Source organism: Cervus elaphus, chromosome 28, assembly GCF_910594005.1.
Source record: "Cervus elaphus chromosome 28, mCerEla1.1, whole genome shotgun sequence".
Taxonomy (NCBI): domain Eukaryota; kingdom Metazoa; phylum Chordata; class Mammalia; order Artiodactyla; family Cervidae; genus Cervus; species Cervus elaphus.
This window is the reverse complement of record NC_057842.1, coordinates 36,424,436-36,447,862: the sequence shown is the minus strand read 5'-3', so window position 1 is coordinate 36,447,862 and position 23,427 is coordinate 36,424,436. Positions and strand designations below refer to the sequence as shown.

Sequence of the window (23,427 nt, the reverse complement as noted above, 5' to 3'; positions counted from 1 at the left end):
ATGTCGTTCTTTTTAAAGACTGAATAGTATGCTATTGCAGTATTGATCACATTATCTATTCATCAGTCAATCAACTTTCAGGTTGTTTTCTAGAGTACTGGAGTGCTAGTATCTTTTCAAGACCCTGATTTCAATTCTTTCTGGTAAATATCCAGACAAGGCATGGTAGGTCATATGGTAATTGTATTTTTTAATGTTTTGAGAAACTTCCTTACTATTTTCCATAGTGGATGCATTTTGTATTCCCACTGACAGTATGCAAGGGTTCCAATTTCTGAGCATCTTCAGCAACATTAAAAAAAAAAACCAAAAAACCAGCCATTTTGGCAGTTGTGAGGTTATATCTTATTGTGGTTTTGGTTTGCATTTCCCTGACAATTCGTGACTGTTTTCATATACCTCTTGGCCATTTGTATATTTTCAAAAATTACTCAGGTCCTTAGCCTATTTCTTAATTAGGTTATTAGTTTGGATTTTTTAAAAATTAGAGTTACAAGAATTTCTTATGTATTTTGGAGATTAATTCCTTATCAGATAGGTGGTTTCAAATATTTGCTCTAATTCCATAGGTTATCTTTTCACTCTGTTGATGGCTTACTGTGCGGAACCTTTTTAGTTTGCTCTAATCTCACCTGCTTTCATTTTGCTTTCATTGCCTGTGCTGTTGATGTCGTATCCATGAAATCACTGTCAAGACCAATGTCATGAGACTTTCCCCTGCAGTCTGTTTCAGGAGTTTTAGAGTTTGGGGTTTTATGTGTTTTTTAATCCACTTTGAGTTGGCTTTGTGTATGGTGTAAGGTAAGGGTCCAAGCTCATTGCTCTGTGCTTTCTCAGCACCATTTGTTGAGAAGGCTCTGCTTTCTCCATTGCCTCACTCAGTGGTGAAAACCAAGGGCTTTTCTCCTAAGATCAGGAACCAGGTAGGGCTGCCTGCTCTTACTACGTCAACTCAACAGAGTACTGGAAATCACAGTAAGAACATTTAGGCAAGAAAAAGAAAGAAAACACACCCCAACTGGATAAGAAGTACAACTCTCTTTTTGCAGATGATATGATCTTATACATGAAAATCTTAACGACTATACAAAAAACTGTTAGAGCTAATACACAATTTCAGTAAGCTGCAGAATACAAAATCAACATACAAAAATCAGTACTGTTTCTATACACTGACAATGAACTATCACCACTCAAAAAGAAAAAAGAAAAAGCCCATCTATAATTTCTATCCGAAAAAGGATGAAATTCCTAGGAATAAACGTAACTAAGGAGGTGAAAGCCTTGTATACTGAAGACTGCAAAACGTTAATGAAAAAAAATTAAATAAGACAGAAATAAGACAAAAATTAAATAAAACAAAAAATAGAATTACATTTTATATTCATGGATTGGAAGACTTGCTATTGTTAAAATGTCCATACTACCAAGCGATCTAATGATGCAATGCAATCCTTATCAAAATCCAAATGGCATTTTTTTTTACAGAAATAGAATACAACCATGTACATTTATATATTTCAAGTATTTGCTTTCCATTAAAACAGCTAGTATTCTTGTAGTATTGCCCATAGCAGTGATTTAGTGAAAAATTATTTCATTTTTCAAATTACTGCTTCAGTATCTTAGTTACCATCTGCAAATATGGAAAGAGAATTTTTTTTAACCTGCTTAGTGGTATAACACTAGGACTGGAAGACCTGGATTTTAATTTCAACTACATGATTCACTAGCCACAAAATAATGAAAATAATAATAACAATATGTGAAAACATCTTTCATTTGGTTATGGTTTTTGTTGTATAATTTTTTTTCACATATAATATATTCAGTTTTTGGAGAAGGAAATGGCAACCCACTCCAGTATTCTTGTCTGGAAAATCCCATGAATGGAGGAGCCTGGTGGGCTACAGTCCATGGGGTCACAAAGAGTTGGACACAACTGAAAGACTACCATACCATATTCAGTTTTTATCATATTCTTTCTGGAGCTCAGATTTCTTAACTGGAAAATGAGGATAATAACTTCTACCCTGTCTACTTCACAGAGATACTTTAAGAATGAAAGACAAAAAGTATGTAAAATTGCACTTAGAATCACAAAGCACTATGTCAAACCCTTATCACCACTTAGATGAAGAGTCAGTATGACAATGTATAATTATATTAAGAATGAGAGAAAAGGAAAATGATACTGACTTAACTGGTCAGTTGTGTGAACTGGAGGCAGCTTACTGACTCCATCCATATCTCACATCCATGCCTGCTTTCTAGGTCTTCCATAGACAGCACCAGGTTAATAACCATAAGGCCTGCAGATTAAATGAATTCTGGCTAAGGATTCATTTCCTAATCTTATATCCAAGAAATCTGAGCTTGTGCTGGATGATTCAAAGTTATTTCTTACATATAGGGGCTATGAAAGTTCTTAGAGCACATGCATTTACAGGAAGCTCATTTTTTCCGCTGGGGAAAACATTGTTCTGGGAACAAAATGACTACACCAATATTCCCTGAGCTAACCAAAGGTTACCTACATGTGCTGAGAATGATTATACAAAGAAATTAGTTTGGAGCATACGTGTTATGTGCATGTTAAGTCACTTCACTCATGTCCGACTCTTTGTGATCCGAGGTACCACAGCCTACCAGGCTTCTCTGTCCATGGGATTCTGCAGGCAAGAATGCTGGAGTGGGTTGCCATCCTCTTCTCCATACCCTTATACGTGTTAAAAGGCTGCCTTTTACATAGCCTTTCTGTTTACCTTCTCAAAACATTTTTCCCAATGTGGGACATATACACCACACATGTGGTCAGAAAAATCAATAGCTGTTTAGAAGCCTAGAAGCATTTATCTCTGTTCACAGTAGCTTTATCTCTGCGCAGAAATAAAATGCTTTTTGATCAGAATTCCTTCTCTTAGCACCTAGTAACAAATACAGTTGAAACCCATTCAATTGGAGAAGAAAACCACCAAACAGGACCAATCAAAATTTTTCAAAACATACTGCCAAAGCTAAAATGCACTTACCTGGGCAATTATGTCTGCAATTTCTGAATAACTGTGACATCTTCTCACACATGATCGAGCCAAAAAGTCCTCTACCAGCCGTGTTCCAATACCGTATCCCCTGTGGAGGAAGGGAAAGAATGTGCTCTGAAAATAATATTTGAGACATTAGTGAAGTCTCTCCATGTTTCAGCATCATCTGTTAGGATGTTTGTAAATAAATGATAAAGTAAACCAAGCTTGACAAGTCAAATGGCAATTTGGCAGGGGGTTCCTTATGACATTACTCATAGAGCACAACTCATCCAGGAAATTTTAACTAGTTGTTTTAACTAGTCTCCTTTAAGCAAAAGAGTCTGAGGAGTGAAGGCTGACCCAAACTTGACCAGTATAAATTAAAATTAAAAGAGGTTGGTGTTTGCAGCCTAATGTGTCTCATTGGCAGCTAGCTTTCTCATCATTGGCCATTATCAGAAACAGAATGAGGCTCTAGCTGACTTGTCTGCTATAGGTGTGGTACCTAGATGCTCATTCTTTTGTTAGCATAGTTACCGTGGTAGGAGAGCAGGTATGTCTGGGATCGGTTCTGGAAGAAGAGGAAGAAGGGAATGGAGAAATAATTTTTTTTGTGCCATTTAGTTTTCAACTACACTGAAGTTGGAACACTGAAGTTTAGTGAAAAGAACAAAAAAAGAACAGTTCAAAAAGTTCATTTTTTAAAAAAAATTTTAGGGAAGGTATGGGACTTGGGAGAAGGTATTTGTATTATGTATTCACTCTATCTCACAGCAGATGGCTTGATTGGTATCCAAAGCACAATTCTGCAAGCATTTATTGAGATGTGATAATGCCGGGAGCCGTTATGGGGGGTCCCGCCCGTGACGAGGTCATGAAGAAAATACCGGGCAGGCAAGGCCGTCTGGGACCCCATCCATGACGAGGTCACGAGGAAAATACCTGACAGGCAAGGCCGTCTAGGATAAGGGACCCTCCAGATTGGCCTCGGCCTCTACCCCACCCTATATCCTCTCCACTTTTCTGCTGTTGTTCTTATTTGCCCTGCTGCAGATTCTTGTGTTGCCTGCCGAGAGCTCTCCTGCTCCTCTTTCACTGAATAAAGACCAACTTAAAAGCTAATTACTAAATCTCCTGGACGCTGGTACCCTATGAAGGGGCCAGGAATGAAGAAAATGCTTCAATTCAAGCCCTTTTGCTGGCATTCTGGCTTGTTTGATAAATATGTGCTCTCATTGCAAAAAATGCTCTTGATTGTTCTAAACATCCTAAGCACAGTATGCTAACGAAAGAAACTATTAAGCATAGGCCCCTTCGCGGGGTGAGAAAAGCTCCACAAATGTTATAGCCACAAATGTGCCTAACAAAAAACACTTTAGATAGAGATTAGCTGGTGACTTCTTGCAGGTGGTTAACTTTTAGACTAAGAGCCTGTTTTGTGCCATATCTGCTGTTTCTGCAGTCCTTCGCATTTCTGTTCTGTAAAAATGTAATCCTATCTAGTTCCCATAGAGATGACGCTTATTAGAAAGAAAATAGATTAATTATAAGAAAAACAGGGTCGGTTACTGAAGTTGCTTAAGTCACACCAGGTGCAAGCCATAAAATGTTAGCAGGCCTGAAGGCCAAATGATAGGAAAGACTCTTGTGAACAAAAAAGTATGTGGGTGACATCCAGTTTCTGTTGAAGGTCAAGTTGCTGTAATGTTTTGAGATGACCTGTGTGTAAGCAACATGCACTTCCCCCAAAAGATGCTGTTAAGGGTATAAAGGAGCCGTGCAAAAATATACTTCAGACTTAGCCCCGAGCTTTGTCTCACTCTCTCTCTCATTCGCCGACTCCGTTCATCCTGAGGGTTCCCCTGGATCCTGCTGGGGCTGGACCCTGGCATGATAATATATCCGAGCAAACAGATTCAACAAGATAGACCTAAAACTTTCAACCTACTTGAGGAATTATGACCGTAACAGTGAAAATGAAAGAAGACTGTTTTTGCTTACCAACTGGCACAAAATTGGTCTTTTAATGTCACAGCCACGTGTCCATGGACTAGTGAAACAATTTGAACAGGACAACAGAAGGCTTAACAAGTTGAAAGACATCACAGTCTGTACGGGGCTATATTTGTTCCATAGGGTCTGAAAAGGGTGGGAGTGAAAGTTCAGTGACCAGTCAACTGGGAGAGGGAGGTGGATTTGATGTCAAAGTGATTTACTAAATCTATGAGGTTATCTGTTTATATTTCTGAGTAGACAGAAATATTCAATTTAGCTTACTTGCCTTCCAAGAAAAATGCTTTGTGATTCTAGCCAGGAAGTTCACATTGAAAAGACTTTTAAAGAACAGAAACTATAGAAATATTTGTACCAGGATTTTAGAAAAAATGTTTCCAGTGTTTTCTATATTATGCATATCTTCAGGCTCAGCTACTAGGACAGGTAATGGAAAGGCAGAATGTTGTAGTCAGTGCAGTATATATCTTGCCTTGGTCAAAGGGTACATTTCTTCAAAGCAGATATTTTATATATCAAATTAAAAATGTAAGATGCTCTCAGCAGAAGCTATTAAAAAAATCCAAATGCAAATTATTGTTTTTCTTATGGCAAGGCCTTTCTGCAGCCTCTCAAAATGCATTCTTTAACTAATATTTCATTTGTGTTTATTAAAATATGCACCCAAGTAGCTACCCATAGGTATTTTTTGGGGGACGGGTCAAGTAAATAAATGTCTTCATTTTATGCTGTTGTTCTACAAAACAATGGAAATTTAACAAGTTAAATAATCTGACTTCTGAAAATATTTTATCATGTGCTTAAGAGTGACCTAAATATAAAATAGCTTAAAAAGCTACCACTGCTACAGACAATGTAGCTGAGGAAGTGCTCCTGACTAATTAAGAAGAAATTTTTTAAAAGAATATGTGGACCAAAATGAATAGAATTTAGAACAATGAAAAAGAACTTTCTGATGAAAAAGGATAAGCATATAGAAAGGGAGCAAAGCAAGAGCTCACAAAAAGATCTTTCAAGCTTTTCTCAATGTTGTCTTTTTTCTGTATTTCAATCAAAAATATAATGAGCATTTTAAAAGAGGTCCAAAATACTCATCTACACTAAATTTCCTCTTCAAACTTTCTAATGAAACCTTCTAACTAGTGCAAATTTTCCAGTCATTGCTCTGTTAGAAACCTTTTAAGGATCCAAGATTAAGAGATTCAAGTATGTTTATAGATGTTTTATTGTTAAGCAGTAATATAATAATCATATAATTGTTCTGAAAATTAAAGGCTGAATTAATGTAGGAGAAGTGTCTATTAATAAAGGAGAATGGACTTTTATTTTATTTTTTTCACTTATTTTTATTAGTTGGAGGCTAATTACTTTACAATATTGTAGTGGTTTTTGTCATACATTGACATGAATAAGCCATGGATTTACATGTATTCCCCATCTTGATCCCCCCTCCCACCTCCCTCTCTACCCGATCCCTCTGGGTTTTCCCAGTGCACCAGGCGGGAGAACTTGTCTCATGCATCCAACCTGGGCTGGTGATCTGTTTCACCATAGATAATACACGTTTCGATGCTGTTCTCTTGAAACATCCCACCCTTGCCTTCTCCCATAGAGTCCAAATGGACTTTTATTTTAAAAGGAAGGAATGAGTTCTTTATTTAATATGTTTTTAAGTAAAACTGAGTAATGTTAAAAGTGTTCAGGTTTTTATCATCACTACGTAAGAAACAGTAAATCTCCCTTCTACCCACAATCTCTTGCCCCCTCCCCCAGTTCTCTCAGGCAACTACTATTAGCAGTTTTTTCACAGATCCTTCCATAGTCTATGCTTACATAAACACATATTTACATTGATAGAAATTATGCTAGAACAGAAGACTTGAAAAGAAATGTGATGACCCACCATATTCTTTAAAGAGCAGTTTCAGTTTTACCACGTCTTTTGCTTACAGATCACTAGCAAAGAAATGATTTCTAATGAAAAAGAAAATGTTGCATGATTGATATTCATGGAATAAAAGCCCTGTTTTATTGCTTTAGGCTTTATGGCAACCCAAATGGCAGCTATTAGAAATTATGTTCCTCTCTAGATGGGATTTGTTGAAAGAGAAGAGCATCTAAAATGGAGCAAGAGAAGTCAAAAGGGGAAGACCAACCACATTCCACAAGAATGAAAGACTTCTACTCACATTGTATCTAAATATTTATTCACATCTTCATCTTTTTCATAATCCTTACAGAGTTGGGCAACCAGAGCTCCATAGGTGAGGACAAAGAGATCTTTATTCTGGGGAAAAAGAGATAGTTTTATGTTATTGGCGAAGTTATGGGAAATATACTACTGGTCCTTTTTACAAAATTTTATAGCCAGAAGCAGCCTTTGAGATCATCTATTCCTTTCTTCCATCCCCTTCCCCATTAAGTGTGTGCCTTCAGTTGTGTCTGATGACTGCAATAATTTTCACTTTTGAGAACAAATTGTACCCATATTTGGATACATTGCTGGGGGGAAAAGAGCTGCGAAATAAATTTCTTAACATGAGAACATCTTTCTATGCATTTGCTTATATAACTTACAATACGTTTTCATGGAGGAAGTTTTCTTAAATACTAATTGCTAATATAAATTCTTGTTGTTCTAGAATGGCCTTTGGTATATTTTAACCATGTTTTCACTTGGAAGGAAAAATTGGGTGAGATGTCTCATGAGTCTGCACAATCCCTAATAGGTTTCAGATCTGCTAAGGAGACCAGCAGGCTGAACCCAACTATAGCAACAAATTTGGAGTTTTTCTTTATACTTAGAGAAAAAAGGAGAATTTGCACTTTTGTTACAGATCTCTAAAATATGTAATATTTTTCAGAATACATTAAAAATGAAAAGTAAAACAGAATAAATTGGGTTTAGTTTACCAAAGATATGCTGAAAATATGGAAAAAAGAAAACACAAAGTTCAATCAATCCCTTTTAAAAAGTCTCTGGTTCACTGCAGAACTATTCACAACAGGTAGGACATAGAAGCAACCGAGATATCCATCAAAAGATGAATGGATAAAGAAGATGTGGTAAGGATATACAATGGAATATTATTCAGCCATAAAAAGGAATGAATTTGAGTCACTTGTAGTGAGGTGGATGAACCCAGAGCCTGTTATACAGGGTGAAGTAAGTAAAAAAGAGAAAAACAAATATTGTATATTAATGCATATATATGGAATCTAGAAAAATTGTACTGATGAACCTATTTTCGTGGAAGGATTGGAGACACAGACACAGAGAACAGACTTGTGAACACAGTGGAGGAAGGAGAGGGTGGGACCAATTAAGAAAGTCAAGAATACTGAAGTGGGTTGCCATGCCTCCTCCAGGGGAATCTTCCCAAGCCAGGGGCAGGTCTCCCGCATTGCTGGCAGATTCTTTACCAACTGAGCCACAAGGGAAACCCGAGAACACTGGAGTGGGAGCCTATCCCTTCTCCAGGGGAGCCTCCCAACCCAGGAATTGAACCAGAGTCTCCTGCATTGCAGGCGGATTCTTTACCAGTTGATCTACCAGGGAAGCCCCATACATACACTATCATGTGTTAAAAAGATAGCTGGTGGGAAGCTTCTCTATAACACAGGGGCCCCAGCCAGGTTCTCTGTGATGACCTAGAGGGGTGGATGGGGGATGGGAGGTAGGCACAAGAGAGAAGGGATATATGTATAATTATGACTGACTCACTGTTGTGTAGCAGAAACCAACACATCATTGTAAAGCAATTATCCTCCAATTAAAAAAAAAAGTTTCTTTGTTTTGCATCTGCTATTGAAAACAAAGAAATAGAAGAGGATATCCGAGATAATTTACAACAATTCCCTCAGTCTTTCAGAGGAGGGAATGAGGCCTCATGAGGAATGAGTTACTCGCCCGGCTAGCCATGACTGGCAGAGCCCGGGTGGAGTCCGAGACTGCAGGCTCCCCTCTGTCATGGCAATTTTCTTTGAGATGTACAAAAAAGGCACTGCCCGGAGTAGAGGTGAGTGGGAGAGGGAGGTACGAAGGGATACCATTGTCAAAAATAATCTTATTTTGTGCATAATCTTATATTTTCAGGAAAGATCAAACCTGGATTCCAGGTTAGAAGAGGTGTTTTTATCTGCAGGCTCAGGTGTCTTGCGTAGCACAACATGGAGGGAAAGATCAGGCCTGATAATATGTATTCAATTACTTTTTCTTAAATAAGAAGTAGAAATGACTCAGAAAACCAATAAAATAGTTTATTCAACCAAGTGACTTCTTTGAAATGTTATATGATATTGTTCCAAATACTTCCAAAACTGACCCAATACCACCAACGTCCATTCTCTTATGTACAGGTTTATATCATGATAAATATGTTTCTTTAATTGGGTAGAATATTTATTATAACTCAATAAATTTTAAATCAAAAGAGTCTAAATAGGATATGGTACATAGGGACATAACTTCTGTTGAAAAGCTAAATCAAAATGTCATAAACATGTGTAGAATATACATTAAATACATTAATTGACATTAGACACTAATGTACACAATTCAGGTATAGAAAAAGAATGAGTACATTAATATTTCTAGTAGGAAACCAATGATGTAAAGCATGTGATTTAAACAAAAGTATTTGTTAAGCAAACCACTGAAGGGTCATCATGTATTCAGTTTTAATTCCGTTCTTATTTAAACCTTCCAAGAACCTAATCATAAATCACAAGAACTGCCTGTACATTATACACAAAATATCTGCCTTACATATAAGGAGCTACAGCAGAAGATAAATCACTGTTAAAAACCAATATGACAGTGTAAGAATAAGCAAAGTTGAAGGGGTGAGAGAAATGAATGAATGTGGCTGTTGCTGCCAGCAGTAAAACAAAAGAATTAGAAAAACAGAGAAAAGGAGATAAAATTATACCTACCTATGTGCCATAGCTCCAACATTGTGCCCATTTATAATTAAGGCTAAACTGAAAAAAAAAAATGGCATTTTCTTTTCTTTCCTCTCTCTTTCTCTCTCTGGTGAGTGGATACTAACTATGTTTTATTTCTAGCTGAGTTTTAAGCTCAGTGCGCATAAAGGCCAGTGTTCTTCATTTTGTTTCATGGTCAAAAACTGTATCTTGAAAACATGTCCAGAAGGGTCTCAGATTTATCACAAGAGAGATCAACATAAATTTATCGTCACAATTTTAAAAACATAAAAAGCAAAAATTTTTTTTACATAAAAAATAGAACACCATTAATTATTTCAGGAGGTTTTGGATATATCAAGATAAGAATGTATCTTAACTGATATATAAATTAAGTGACTTAGGTGCAATATGAAGCACATACAATACTTTTCAGCATTTGAGGAATCCCATAAAAAAATGAAGATTCCAGACTGGCATCTGCAGCCATTTCCAACTGGGGTGTGCATGGGTTAGTCATAAAATTCTAAGTATCCATGCCCAGAGTTACTTACTTTTATGCAATGCTCTTGAGTCTGCTGAAATAATTAAGAGTTTTAAACTTGATGAATTTTCACATCTGTAACTTCTGAATGCTTCTAGTAAAAGAGAGTTAAAGAACAACACTTACCCAAATCTAATCCTCAAATAGTTAAGTTTTAAAAATAACTCTGAACTTGTAATATACAGGAAAGATAAGAGCCCACACCAAGTCACAATAATAATCATATTTAAAACCAGAAAATATATTTTAAAGGCAATCTTTTTAGTGTTGAGTTTTTGATGACCTATTCCTACTTAATGTAACATATAATCACCTATTTTGTATATATTTCATTTCTTATTTCATGAAGTATGAAATACAACCAATTACAAGTATGAAATACAAAGAACTGCTTAATCTTTTTACTTTTACTTTTAGAGATAGAAGAAAAATTTGACACTTCTGTAGATATAATTAGTCAGAAAAGAAGACTTTAAAATATGTATAAAGAATTGATTATTCTCTCACAGTATGTAAAAGATCATTGTAACTATTTCCAGAAGTATCATCTATGTTTCTCTCCACAAAACACTCTGCTCCACTGAAAAAGTCTACTTAATAGCATCACCTTTCAAAATAATTCAGAAATCACTTGGGAAAACATTTTCTCTAAAGCAGGAAAAAAAAAATCTCTCTGAGAACATATTTATAAAGAGATCTTACTTACTATTTTATGGTATTCTGGTCTTCGGTGTGCAGGACGAGACATTGTGCCCGGCAGGTGAAGAAAGTTCACCGATCTTTGTCCTTTCCTGTTGCTTCCGTAAGTTCCTCCTTGCTCTGAGACACGGGTGCTACTTCTGCACGCTACTGCTTTTGCTGTCTGCTGAACTGGAGAGGGAAAGAACCGTAAATAGGACTGTCTTATAGCCGAGTACAGTGCCAGCGATCAAATACTTCTTCACTTGCGGGGACGAATTGTAAACTAAAGGCATAAAAGCTAAGAGTGAAAAGTCAGACCAGAAGCACCAGCTACTGAAAATTCTTTGGCCCAAGGGAATATAAGAGTGGTGTTTTGTTCTCATGCCAAGGCATTGTTTTAAAATCACAAACAGAAACCTTCACAATTCAAGATAGATCTAAATGTCAGCATTATTCAGTGTTTGTATTGATTGTTGTGTGAATTTGAGAAAGGATCAGCAATTTATAGACACTAAATCCTGGATTCAAATCTAATTGACAACTCTAATGGGTTTCACTTTATCCCCCAAATAATAAGTATGAAAGATCCCCACTTAGCGTGATTACAAATTCAAATTTGGTAACTTTTTCTTTTTCATAAGCAGCCATTTAAGGTGTGATATAATTTGGGTGATAATATTTTCTTACAAAACTGTTGCTCAGAATGCATGTTCTATAGTTTAATAATGCATAATGATTCTGGCAGAGAAAGCAAGCCCTTAGCTTTCTTTTGAAAGTACCTAATATATTAGCTATTTTATTTTATGCAGAAGCCTGTTTTATTTATGCAGAAGTAGAGATACCTCAAGTTAAAAACAAGAAACCCTCTCATCTTGACAACTGCAGGGTTCAGAGGATCAAAACCATTCCAGAAATAGAAGCATAAAATTCAATTTGAGAAAGGAGTTTCTTATTTCTTACAGACTGAGTCAATTAGCCTTATGTTTTCTGGAAAATTCTTGCTATATCGTGACAGACTACTGTCTACTTTGGAGAACAGTGTGATGTAGTTCAGAGAGCCTTGGAGGCTTTGGAAGACTCAGGCTTAGCTGCATTTGTACCATTTACTGGTTGTGTCACCATGGGCAAGGCATTTTATTGCTGTTTGGATTTGTTTTCACATCTGGAAAATGGCAATAACAGTGCCCACCTCACAGAAGAATTGTATCAAAGAGATGATGTGTGCTATAAACCGACTCTTGGAGACCCCATGGACTGTAGCCTACCAGGCTCCTCTATCTATGGGATTCTTCAGGCAAGAATACTGGAGTGGGTTGCCATTTCCTTCTCCATTATAATGTACTATACAAACATGAATTACTGTAGATGATTTTTGTAGGTGATATATCAAATGGAATGCTGCAATATTTAAGGTGTTTTTATTAGTGCTTTTGTTCCAGGATACCATTATCAGGGAAAGCAGTTTTGCTGGGTTGTGAAGTGTGGGACTTTTCAGTAGCAGATTTTAATAACATCTTACGTTTATATAAACTGTACAGTTCACAACATATTTTTCATTTTCTTTGGTAGTGGTGGTTGTCACTGAGTCATGTACGACTCTTGTGACCCCATGGATTATAGCCTGCCAGACTCCTCTGTCCTTGGGATTTCCCAGGCAAGAATACTGGAGTGGGCTGCCATTTCCTTCTACAGGGGATCTTCCAACCTAGAAATTGAACTCACATCTCCTGTGTCTCCTGCATTGGCAAGTGGATTCTTTACCACTAAGCCATCTGGTCTCATTTTAATTTAATTACACCGTTGAAGAATTCAGTACTGTAATCATGACCATTTTAAAGGATAGAAATCTAAAAGTCAGAGCTTAAGAAATTTGTTGAAGGTTAGCTAGAGAGTTAAGAAATTTGTTCAAGGTTAGCTGATACTGAAGTTGAAGCTCCAATATTTTGAACACCTGGTGCGAAGAGCTGACTCATTAGAAAAGACCCTGATGCTGGGAAAGATTGAAGGCGGGAGATGAAGGGGACGACAGAGAATGAGATGGCTGGATGGCATCACTGACTCAATGGACATGAGTTTGAGCGAGCTCCAGGAGTTGGTGATGGACAGGGAAGCCTGGTGTGCTGCAGTCCATGGGGTCGCAAAGAGTCAGACAGGACTGAGTGACTGAATGACAACAAGCTGGAAAGTGGACAACAAAGAAGAATTTGCACTAAATCCGCTGACTCCAAATCAGCAATGTCTTTTTTTATTTCTACTGCTCATATGCAACTTACGTTAGAGCAAAATATTTTAGAGGTTGACTCACAAAATCTCAGAAGGTATGCTGACAATATGTTGCAGGGCCCAATTTGGGGGCAATTCTGGGTTCTAGATGAAAGATCCAGAGAAAAACAGAAAAAGCCTGTGTACTTGGTGGGAGGCGAATGATGATACACAAACTTTTTCTATAAAGGGCTGGATAGTAAATATTTTCACTTTTAAGGCCACACAGACTCTTGTCACAAACTCTGCTCAGGTGGTGGGAAAGCAGTTAGACAATTAGGAACCAGTGCAGATACGTGCTAATAAAACTTTATAAACACTCAGATTTGGATTTCATGTAATTTTCGCATGTCACAAAAGATTGAAAAAAAATTCAAACCATTTTAAAAAATTATTCTTGGTTTAGAAGGCTTACAAAGCAGGCAGTGGGTCAGCTTTGTGTGTTTTAGGTGTGTCGCTTGTAAGTGGCATGACTATTGTTTGATCTCTGTAGGTGCATTTACACCAGCCCCGGTTTGGTAGTTAAATCATGTGCCAAACCACCGGAGTGCTGGTCCCGGCCCTTTCCCTCATCTCTGCGTGGCCGTGGGCAGTTTCCTCTATCTCTCCACACTACACTTTTCTCATCTGTAAAGAAGCTGAGGATAATATTAGTACCTCATCATAGGATTATTGTGGAAATTAAATAAGATAATGTGCTTACCTGGCGTGTAGTGAGCCCTCAATAATTGTTAGCTATTTTAAGATGTTGTGTGTGTGATTATTGATGTGTTTGGTCTCATTTCTACCATTATTTTGTGTTTTCTGTTTACCATCCTTTTTCTCTGTTTACTATTTCTTTTCTTATCATTATTCTCTTTTTATTTTCCTCTTTTTCTGAGTGGTCTATGCACTGCGTTTCTATTGTTTAATAATTATACTTCAGACTTTTACTGCTTTATTAAGACATAAGTGATTTTACAGTTTGATGAGTTTTGACATATGTATACACCCCTGAAGCCATCAAATTTATCACCATAATTAATATATCCAGCTCTCCTGTTTTATAACTGTGTTTTCTTTGATTCTTTGTCTAATTTGCATCATTAACTGCACAGCCAATTTAACAGCTAAATAGTTTGTATCTCCCGTGTGACCCAGAGTCCGTACACTGACCCACTTTCTTATCTAACTCTCATACACAAAGCCAATATTTCCTCTGCTCTTAATCAACCCAGGACCAGGTATCAGACAAATAGCAACATCCCCCATGCCCTGAAGCCCACCAGAATCATTTAAATTAGCCATTTCTAAGCTCTTTCCCTTCACCTGCCTTGACTTTCCCACAGAAACCCCAGGGAACGCTCTGGCTTCAGCTTCCCCTCCTTTTCTGCCTCCAACCCAACCTGGTTCTTCCCCAAGTGGCCCTGCATGGACTGGCATGCCCCTTTCTCTTGATAAATGTAAGTAATAAATTTTCCTTTTGATGGCTTTGGCCTCTCTGTCATCACTCAATCACCTTCGTAAATTAAAATCATGGTCCAAATTTATACATTCCCCTACAAGTCTTCCCATGCCCCTGGCAATCCCTCTCTTCTTATTTCTTCTCCACCACTCTCTAGGTGAGCACTAGTTTGTTTTCTATCAGTAGAGATTAATTAACACTTTTAAGAATTTTATATAAATGTCATACATTATGTATTCTTTTGCTTGAATTCTTCCCTTTAGAAAATTATTTTTAATTCATTCTTTATTGTATATATCAATAGCTTATTCCTCATATTTTCTGAGTAGCTTTCCCTTACATGGATATAGAACAGTTTGTGGATAGCTTCTGTGCTGTTCCCAGTTTGCAGCTATATAAAGCTATAAAAAATACAAGCTAATAAAGCTTGTGTCATTCATGTACAGGTTTTCGTGTGGACATACGCTTTCATTTCTCTTGAGTAAATAACTAGGAAGGGAGCTATATTGTACGGCAGGTACACACAGGTAACTTTTAAGGAAACTGACAGTTTTCAAAAGTGATTGTTTCATTTTACATTCCTAACATGAGTGTATATGAGTTAGTTGCTCTACAATCCTTACCAACATTTGGTATGGAGTACCTTTTTAATTTTTGCTGTTATATCAGATAGGTAGTGATATCTTGCTATAACCATGGATTATCTTATTTGTATCTTTTGAAATAAAATGTAGTTATTTATAGAAATAACTAATAAATAAAGGAACTTAAAAAATATACTTGTACTCATCATCATTTTTAGCTCCTATGACTTTCCTTAGAGTTTGTCTTTCTCTTTGCTGAAACATATCCTTTAATAATCTTCCTAATGAGGTTCTATGGGTGGTAAATTCCCTTAGTCTCTCTTTATTTTGCTCTATCTCGAATGATGGTTTAGCTGGTACCAAGAACTCTGAAGATATTGTCTTCTGGTTTCTATCATTACTGATGAGAAGTGTGCTGTCAATATATTGCCACTTTTTGGTAGGTTATCTGTCTTTTATTTTTGACAGCTTTTAAGACTTTCTGTTTTTCACACTGTGCAGCTTTAATATGATGCGTCCGGTGTGAATTTATCTTTAGTGAAACTATTTAAAATAGATAACATTTCCTGATGTGAGAACTTTCTTTGATTCTGCAAAATTCTCAGTTATTTCTCTTCAAATATTGTCTATTCCTTCATTTTTCCCTCCAGAACTCCTACTAGACAGGTCATGGAGTTGCTTAATCTGTTTTCTATTCCCTTTAACTCCTTTTAAAAATATGCTTTTTGATTTCTTTGTCTTTTTATACTGCACTTTGGGTCAATTCCTCAGCATTATGTTTCAATTCACTGATGATTTATTTAACCAAGGCCAGCTGAGATTTATTTAAGAAGAGAAATTTGTATCTTATTCATTTTTATAAGCCAAAACAATATGGTTTTAAAAAGCCACTCTTTAAACAAAAAGCATTTGATGATTAAATATAGACATTTTATATGTGATCATATAATTTCTTATCTATATGTATATAACTTTATTAGTTACCCAAATATATTTTCACATAACAAATGATACCATATTAACAAATTTGCAACTTAACTTTTAAGACAACCCATTGTTATATTATGTTCTGTCAACACAAATATATTTTTATGCAAAGGTAGAATGTTTTTGTTGTGATTTGACTTTAGGGGTACCCAGGTCTTACTCATCTCTTTTGGGAAAACTTTTGGAATCTATATGGAAGAACTCTGAAATTATGGATGCATCAGATACTCCTAAATTTGGATTGCTCTAGTATTAGATAACTTCCACAGTTCTTTATGCTGTAATTTTATGGTAACAAAATCTTGGACCAGTACAAGGGTAAGAATGTTCTGATTTTCTTCAATACTGTATTTGCTGGTGCTAGGCATTTTGTGTCACGCAAAGGAGCACATAGAAAGATGGCAGCAGTTTGCTTTGCAATCCTCTTTTTAGTAGAAAGAGATACTGAAGAAGTTTCCCCTGTCACTCAAGCTAGATGAATCTCTCCCTCAGGTCCCTCGGGCTGTACTCTGAAGTTCATTTATTAGCTCAGGATTCACACAGTACAGAAGGAAAGATGCTAGAATCCTTTAAACATGTAAGGATGTTGGATTGCCTGACACAACCAGTTAAACCAGTAAGATCCCATAAAATGGTTATAGCTGGTGAGTCTAATGATCAGAAAGGGCTAGGAGCTGATTTGTGAAGGAGCTTCCCAAGATGAGCCCAGCTCTCTGTGACATTGTGTCTTCTCTGCAGAGAAGTGGAACCTTTATCAACACTCTGATTGCTGCTTTGACCATCGGTGGGCAACAGCTCTTCTCCTCTTTCACATTCAGCTGTCCCTGTCAGGCTGGGAAAAATTTCTACTATGGTTCTGCTTTTCTGATCATTCCTGCCTTAATCCTTCTGGTTGCCGGCTTTGCTCTGAGAAGCCAGACGTGGACAATCGCCAGTGAATACTGCTGCAGCTGTGTCCCTCAGCTCCGGAAGATCAGCCTCCTGGAGCGCAGGCTGGCTTGCCTTCACTTCTTCGGCATCACCGGAAGGGCACTTGTTGCTCCATTAACGTGGCTGGCGGTGACCCTGCTGACCGGCACGTACTACGAATGTGCGGCAAGCGAATTCGCATCTGTGGACCATTACCGAGTGTTTGACAATATCAGTGCGGGCGAACGGCAAGAGATCCTAGCCGGGTTTCCGTGCTGCAAATCAGTTCCATCCAATATGATCCTGGTCAGAGACGAAGTAGCTCTGCTACATAGATACCAGTCACAGGTAAGTTCCTGCTTCTTACTTTCAGCTCTGCTATCGCGTATTAACTGGGGCTTCCCTGGAGGCTCGGTGGTAAAGAATCTGCCTGCAGCTGGAGATGAGTGTTTGATCCCTGGGTAGGGGAGATCCCCTGGAGGAGGACATGGCAGCCCACTCCACTTCTTGCCTGGGAAGTCCCAAGGACAGAGGAGCCTGGCGGGCTGTAGTCCACGGGGTCGCAAAAGAACTGAATAGGACTTAGCCAGTGAACAACAGCAATCTCATTTTAACTACAATCACTGGAAACATTTTCCATTCCTGCTGCTTCTCATATTGTCTGGTTATGGAACACAAACTGGATGCCACTCATCAGTTAGATTTCTACTGAGCGGCTGCATAAATATGGTTAGGATGTTGGGCTTTGGAGTCAGCAGACCTGCATTTGAGGCTTGCTTTACCATGTATTAACCTGCAAAACCTTAAGCAAGTTATCTAATTTCTCCATGCTTCACTTTTCTCAGCTGTAAAATGGAGCTATTATTGACACGATCTGTCATATAGGGTTGGAGTGAGTAATAAACAAGTTAATGCATCCAAAGCACTCAGTACTGTGTTCAGAACCTATTATATATTAAAAACAAGGAATTTTCAGTTCAGTTAAGTCACTCAGTTGTGTCTGACTCATTACGACCCCATGGACTGCAGCATACCAGGCTTTCCTGTCCATCATTAACACCCAGAGATTGCTCAAACTCGGGTCCATTTTATCAGTGATGCCATCCAACCATCTCATCCTCTGCCATCCCCTTCTCTTCCTGCCTTCAATCTTTCCCAGTATCAGGGACTTTTCCAATAAGTCAGTTCTCCGCATCAGGTGGCCAAAATATTGGAGTTTCAGCTTCAGCATCAGTCCTTCCAATGAATATTCAGGACTGATTTCCTTTAGGATGGGCTTGTTTGATCTTGCAGTCCAAGGGACTCTCAACAGTCTTCATCAATACCACAGTTCAAAAGCATGAATTCTTTGGCATTCAGCTTTCTTTATGGTCCAACTCTCACATCCATACATGACTACTGGAAAAAACCATAGCTTTGATTAGATGAACCTTTGTCAGCAAAGTAATGTCTCTGCTTTTTAATATGCTGTCTAGGTTGGTCAGAACTTTTCTTCAACATGGAATTTTAGATATTGTTATTAAAAATATTATTACTAAATTCCATCTTTCTGCATGTATATTCTTAAATATGCATTCTTATATATTTAAATCACATCTAAAATTACAGGAGGCTTAATTATAATTAAAAAATAAACACTGATGATAGTTCTAAATTTAGTGTCATTAGATAGGTTTGTGGGAGGGAGTGGAGTCAAGTGAGGGGAAGGCCTAAACCTACTAGGTTTATAGGTTAAATCTAAAGATGTAAAAGTACATTTTTGTCAGTACAGAAAGAATCATTGGTGTTTATCAGTTTCTCCCAGGAATTTGGGAGAAAAACACATTTCAAATCACTGCAATGCCATAAGAACACATTAATGTTTTTTAATTTACTTTTTATTTTATATTGCAGCATAGTTGATTTACAATGTTGTGTTAGTTTCAAGTATACAGCAAAGTGATTCAGTTATACATACCCATATATCTATCCTTTTATTATTTTTCAGATTCTTTTCCCATATACATTATTATAGAATATTGAGAAAAACACATTAATTTTTAAACTACTATTGCAAAGGCCTTTCTTGACCCATCACTTTTGAGTTATTGAAATTTAAAAGTGCTGATGATATAGTTGAAAAAATTACTGTCAACACAATAATATTGAAGTTTTAACATATGGACCAGTTGAAACAAAATTAGAAATCTTATTGAGAAAGGATTTGTCTCAACCTATTTATACTGGCCTTAAATGTCAAGCAGAGGAGCTGTGAAAAGCGAAAAAATCAATGCGACAATTTTGATTTTAAAAAATGTTCTTGCTTTAAAAAACTAAGGTGTAATACACAATGGTAAGGTGTTCTTAAGGTCAAAATAAAACATCTTGTCTAATGATACACAGACTTCTGTGAAAAGACTTTTAGAGTTCTCAGTACCATGAGCAACTGGATTTTTTGATTTAGTGACACCACCACCAATATTTGGGCTTCCCTGGTAGCTCAGACAGTAAAGAATCTGCCTACGATGCAGGAGACCAGGGTTCGATCCCTGGGTTGGTAATATCCCCTGGAAAAGGGAATGGCAACCCACTCCAGTATTCTTGCCTGGAGTATTCCATACACAGAGGAGCCTGGTGGGCTACAGTCCAAGGAGTCACAGAGTTGGACGCAACTAAGTGATATTTATTGACCACTAATATTTATTGAGATGCTTAGTCTATAGTGTACAAATATGTTATATCTTTAATCTTCATAATCCTCAGAGGTAGGTATAATCAACCCCATTTTACAGATGAGGAAACTGAAACTCAAAGAGTTTCTAACTTTCATAAGTTTATAGAGCTAATAAATGGCTGATCAAGCTAGCCAAGGACCAGGGGCTGTTTCTATTTGCCCTCCCACCTTCTACAGTTACTGCAAACTCCAATCTCATTTGAGGAATATGTACTATCTTCGTTGGATAATTCTGGGTTGGCCACCAGATCAAATTAAGTTTAAATCCTGTCTCTGCTTGTACCTTCTGGACATTTATTTCATCCCATTTCAATCTACCTTTTATACCCATGCCAAAATCTTCTAAGTGCAAATTGAATGATGAACCCTCCCTCCACCCCCCTGTTCCCCGCACTGTCACCCATATAAAGTCCTTCAATGATTTTCTACCAGCCTAAGCACAAATCCAGATTCTTGGCCTCACATACAATATCCTTCAATATGTGGCCCCTGACCATTTCCCCACATGATTCCTATGACCTTGTGAATTCAACTTCTTGGGGTTTTCCCAACTCTTCACATGCTTCTTCTTCTTCTGACTTCTTCCCTAACTGGAATCTCCTCAACTTCTTGCATCTGGTGAGCTTGTCTTTAATAATTTAAGTTTGAGCATCATCTCTTCTGGGAAGTGTTCCCTGACACTCTTCTCCTTTAAACAAGTTCATGTATCTTCATTGTCCTTCCTTGGGCTTTGTGTTTATGCCTTTCACTTTTCACTTTCATGCATTGGAGAAGGAAATGGCAACCCACTCCAGTGTTCTTGCCTGGAGAATCCCAGGGACAGGGGGAGCCTGGTGGGCTGCCGTCTATGGGGTCGCACAGAGTCGGACACGACTGATGAGACTTAGCAGCAGCAGCTATCAAAACTATCCTATTTTACTGTATTTCTTGGCTTTACACTTTGTCTCCCTCTTTAGGCTTAAAGATTTGGAAAGAGAGAATGTATCTAAAATTATCTGGACCTGTGTCCCAGGAACCAAGCATTATATACAGCAAATGGTGGGAGGTCAGCCTCGGGCTCAGTAAATGATAGCTGATGAGTTAATGGGCATCTGAGATGACCTTTCCTCGGCCATGCTGGCCTCTAATAAGTTAAATCATGGCATGATGAGTATCACTTTGTAGGCTTCAGCCTCCCTAGAGTGAAGCTATCTTGCTGTGCACACACTGGTAATTCCAGGCCTGTTGCTGAATCACAAGCTGTGGAAGGGACCTTCACCATTTAGATTGTGGCTGCAGACTGGTGGCTTCCCTAAGTGTGTGCAGCCCATCTGTCTCACTCTACATAACAACCACTAAATAACAAAAAAAGAATAATGAAAAGGAAAAAAAAGATTCTAAGCATAGAAAACAGTTGTTACTTTTCAGTCTTTAAAAGTGGAAACTAAATAGTTGCAAATAAAATCTAGTTGACTTTCCTTTCAAAGTATATTTCAAAAACAACCATAAAACTGGCCAGCAAATGATTATTTGAAGGGAGAGGAAGATGAAAAGGAAAACAATAGGTGCTGCACATTTAAGGACATGAGAATTTGCTCATTGACTTTCTTCGGTCACAAAAAAATAAAAGGAAATAGCAATTTGGGAAGAAATGTCAGTGAATACTTGCTGGCACATCATGGAGCTTGGTAGCTTACAAAACTACCATTATTATCTATAATATCATAATTTTCATTACTATCATTATTAAATATATATTGTGTCCAAAGAAATGCATGAGCCTACACCTGATGCTTGAACTAAAATAAAAAATGTAGTTTATGTCCCTTATGCAAAGATAATAGGCAGGTTATAATGTTTGCCACTTCCAGGACAGTATCTAGAATCCACTTCAGAATCTTTGGAAATTCCCCAGATCCAAAAATCCAAAGCCAAGTTGAAAATGGTTGGGCCTATATCCTGTGTCACACCTGCACCCAGGATCAAATGAATAGCACCTGTCAATATGCTAAAGCCTAGAAAAGCAAGTTTCTCACCCATATTTTAGTTCTCAGGTTTGTGGGGATCCCTCCCATCATGGTTGTTTCTTGAATATTTAATAGATTGATGCTTTCTGTTTTCCTTTTGAATAATTGTGTGAAGATGCTGGGCTGGATTCTGATCACCTTGGCAACCATCACTGCCCTAGTCTCCTACTCTTTGGCAAGATGCTGCTCACCCCTCACCGCCCTGCAGCATCGCTACTGGACCAACCACCTCCACAACGAGAGGGAGCTCTTTGAACAAGCCGCAGCACAGCATTCACGGCTCCTCATTCTGCAGCGTATAAAGAAGCTATTTGGCTTCATTCCTGGAAATGAAGATGTCAGACACATCCATATTCCTTCATGTCAGGACTGGAGAGAGATGTCAGTCCCCAGCTTTCCCTGCATGGGTAATGATGTGCAAGGTAACTACAGCTTCCTTGGAGGCAGGGTGGATGAGGATAATGAGGAAGGCAGATCAGGAGGTATTGAATTAAAACCTTAATCATAGCACCTTTCACAATTCAAATATTTTATTTTTATGAGGACAGAGTTTCCATGTAATCTCTTCATCTCTTCCTCTCTGTTCTGATATTTATGTCCATTCATCTGAAATGCTATTTCCGAAATCAGTTTATCTGATCATGGTAACAATTTCTCATTTTGAAATTTCACTGATGGTCTTGTAGTGCATATATTGGTCTGATTTTTTTTTTACAAAAGTGAAAACTGTAGTCATATCAAAATTTGGTTCCTAGTTTTGTTACTTAGTAGCTGTGCAAAAATGAATATCTTTTGAGTGCTATTTTGTATCTGCACTCAGATAGCAGCTACTTCAGAGCTTTTGTGAGGACATATATGACAATTAAATATGATAATACAAGCTAAGTACTCAGCACAATGCCTTTCATAAAATAAGTGCTCATAAAGATTATTTTTGCCCTTCCTCTTTGCATTGCTTGTCTTTTATCATTATTTTCGCTATCTCGAAGTTTTGTTTTTAAAATTTTCTACCTCTGTATAATACCCAGCGACTTTTCACTGTTTCTTCCTCTTTCTTCAAGCTTAAATATCTGACCTTTTGGGAATCAGGATAAAAAAAAAAAATCCCTTTCTAGACTGTTACCATGTAGGGGGAAGCCCAGGCAAGAAGGTCCTGAGTCATCTTGCCATACCCAAGGAAAGATGGACACATATTGTATCCTCACCAGTGTCATAAGTGTTATTTGTGGCACCTCCATAGTGGAAGCATTTTTACTGCTTTGATATAGAAAGTTTATTCTAGAAATTTCCCTCTGTGTCCCACTACCAGGACACCATCTGTGTCTTTTTGTT

General features: G+C 37.5%; 2 protein-coding genes across 4 annotated transcripts in view; one reads left to right on the top strand and one right to left on the bottom strand.

Annotated features, from left to right (window-relative positions):
- Window positions 1-23,427, bottom strand: part of TRAPPC3L (trafficking protein particle complex subunit 3L) — a 66,358-nt gene that overhangs the window by 31,690 nt on the left and 11,241 nt on the right. For all 3 annotated transcript variants that reach the window (XM_043889933.1, XM_043889935.1, XM_043889934.1), the window contains 3 exons: window positions 11,216-11,379; window positions 7,229-7,326; window positions 3,033-3,132 (listed from right to left, as the gene is read on the bottom strand). In XM_043889933.1, coding sequence (XP_043745868.1) covers window positions 3,033-3,132; window positions 7,229-7,326; window positions 11,216-11,257 — 240 coding nt within the window. In that variant the 5' untranslated portion in view covers window positions 11,258-11,379. The remainder of the gene's footprint in view (window positions 1-3,032; window positions 3,133-7,228; window positions 7,327-11,215; window positions 11,380-23,427) is intronic.
- Window positions 17,021-22,766, top strand: CALHM4 (calcium homeostasis modulator family member 4). Its single transcript, XM_043889929.1, has 2 exons — window positions 17,021-17,724; window positions 22,211-22,766. The coding sequence occupies exons 1-2, from the start codon at window positions 17,167-17,169 to the stop codon at window positions 22,595-22,597; spliced, it is 945 nt and encodes a 314-aa protein (XP_043745864.1). The 5' UTR covers window positions 17,021-17,166; the 3' UTR covers window positions 22,598-22,766.

What these genes read in the sequence shown, in the direction of transcription:
- CALHM4 (XM_043889929.1), top strand. Translation starts at nt 17,167, where the DNA reads ATGAGCCCAGCTCTCTGTGACATTGTGTCTTCTCTGCAGAGAAGTGGA. An exon ending in TACATAGATACCAGTCACAG is followed by an intron (nt 17,725 to 22,210) that starts GTAAGTTCCTGC and finishes AATTGTGTGAAG; the next exon opens with ATGCTGGGCTGGATTCTGAT.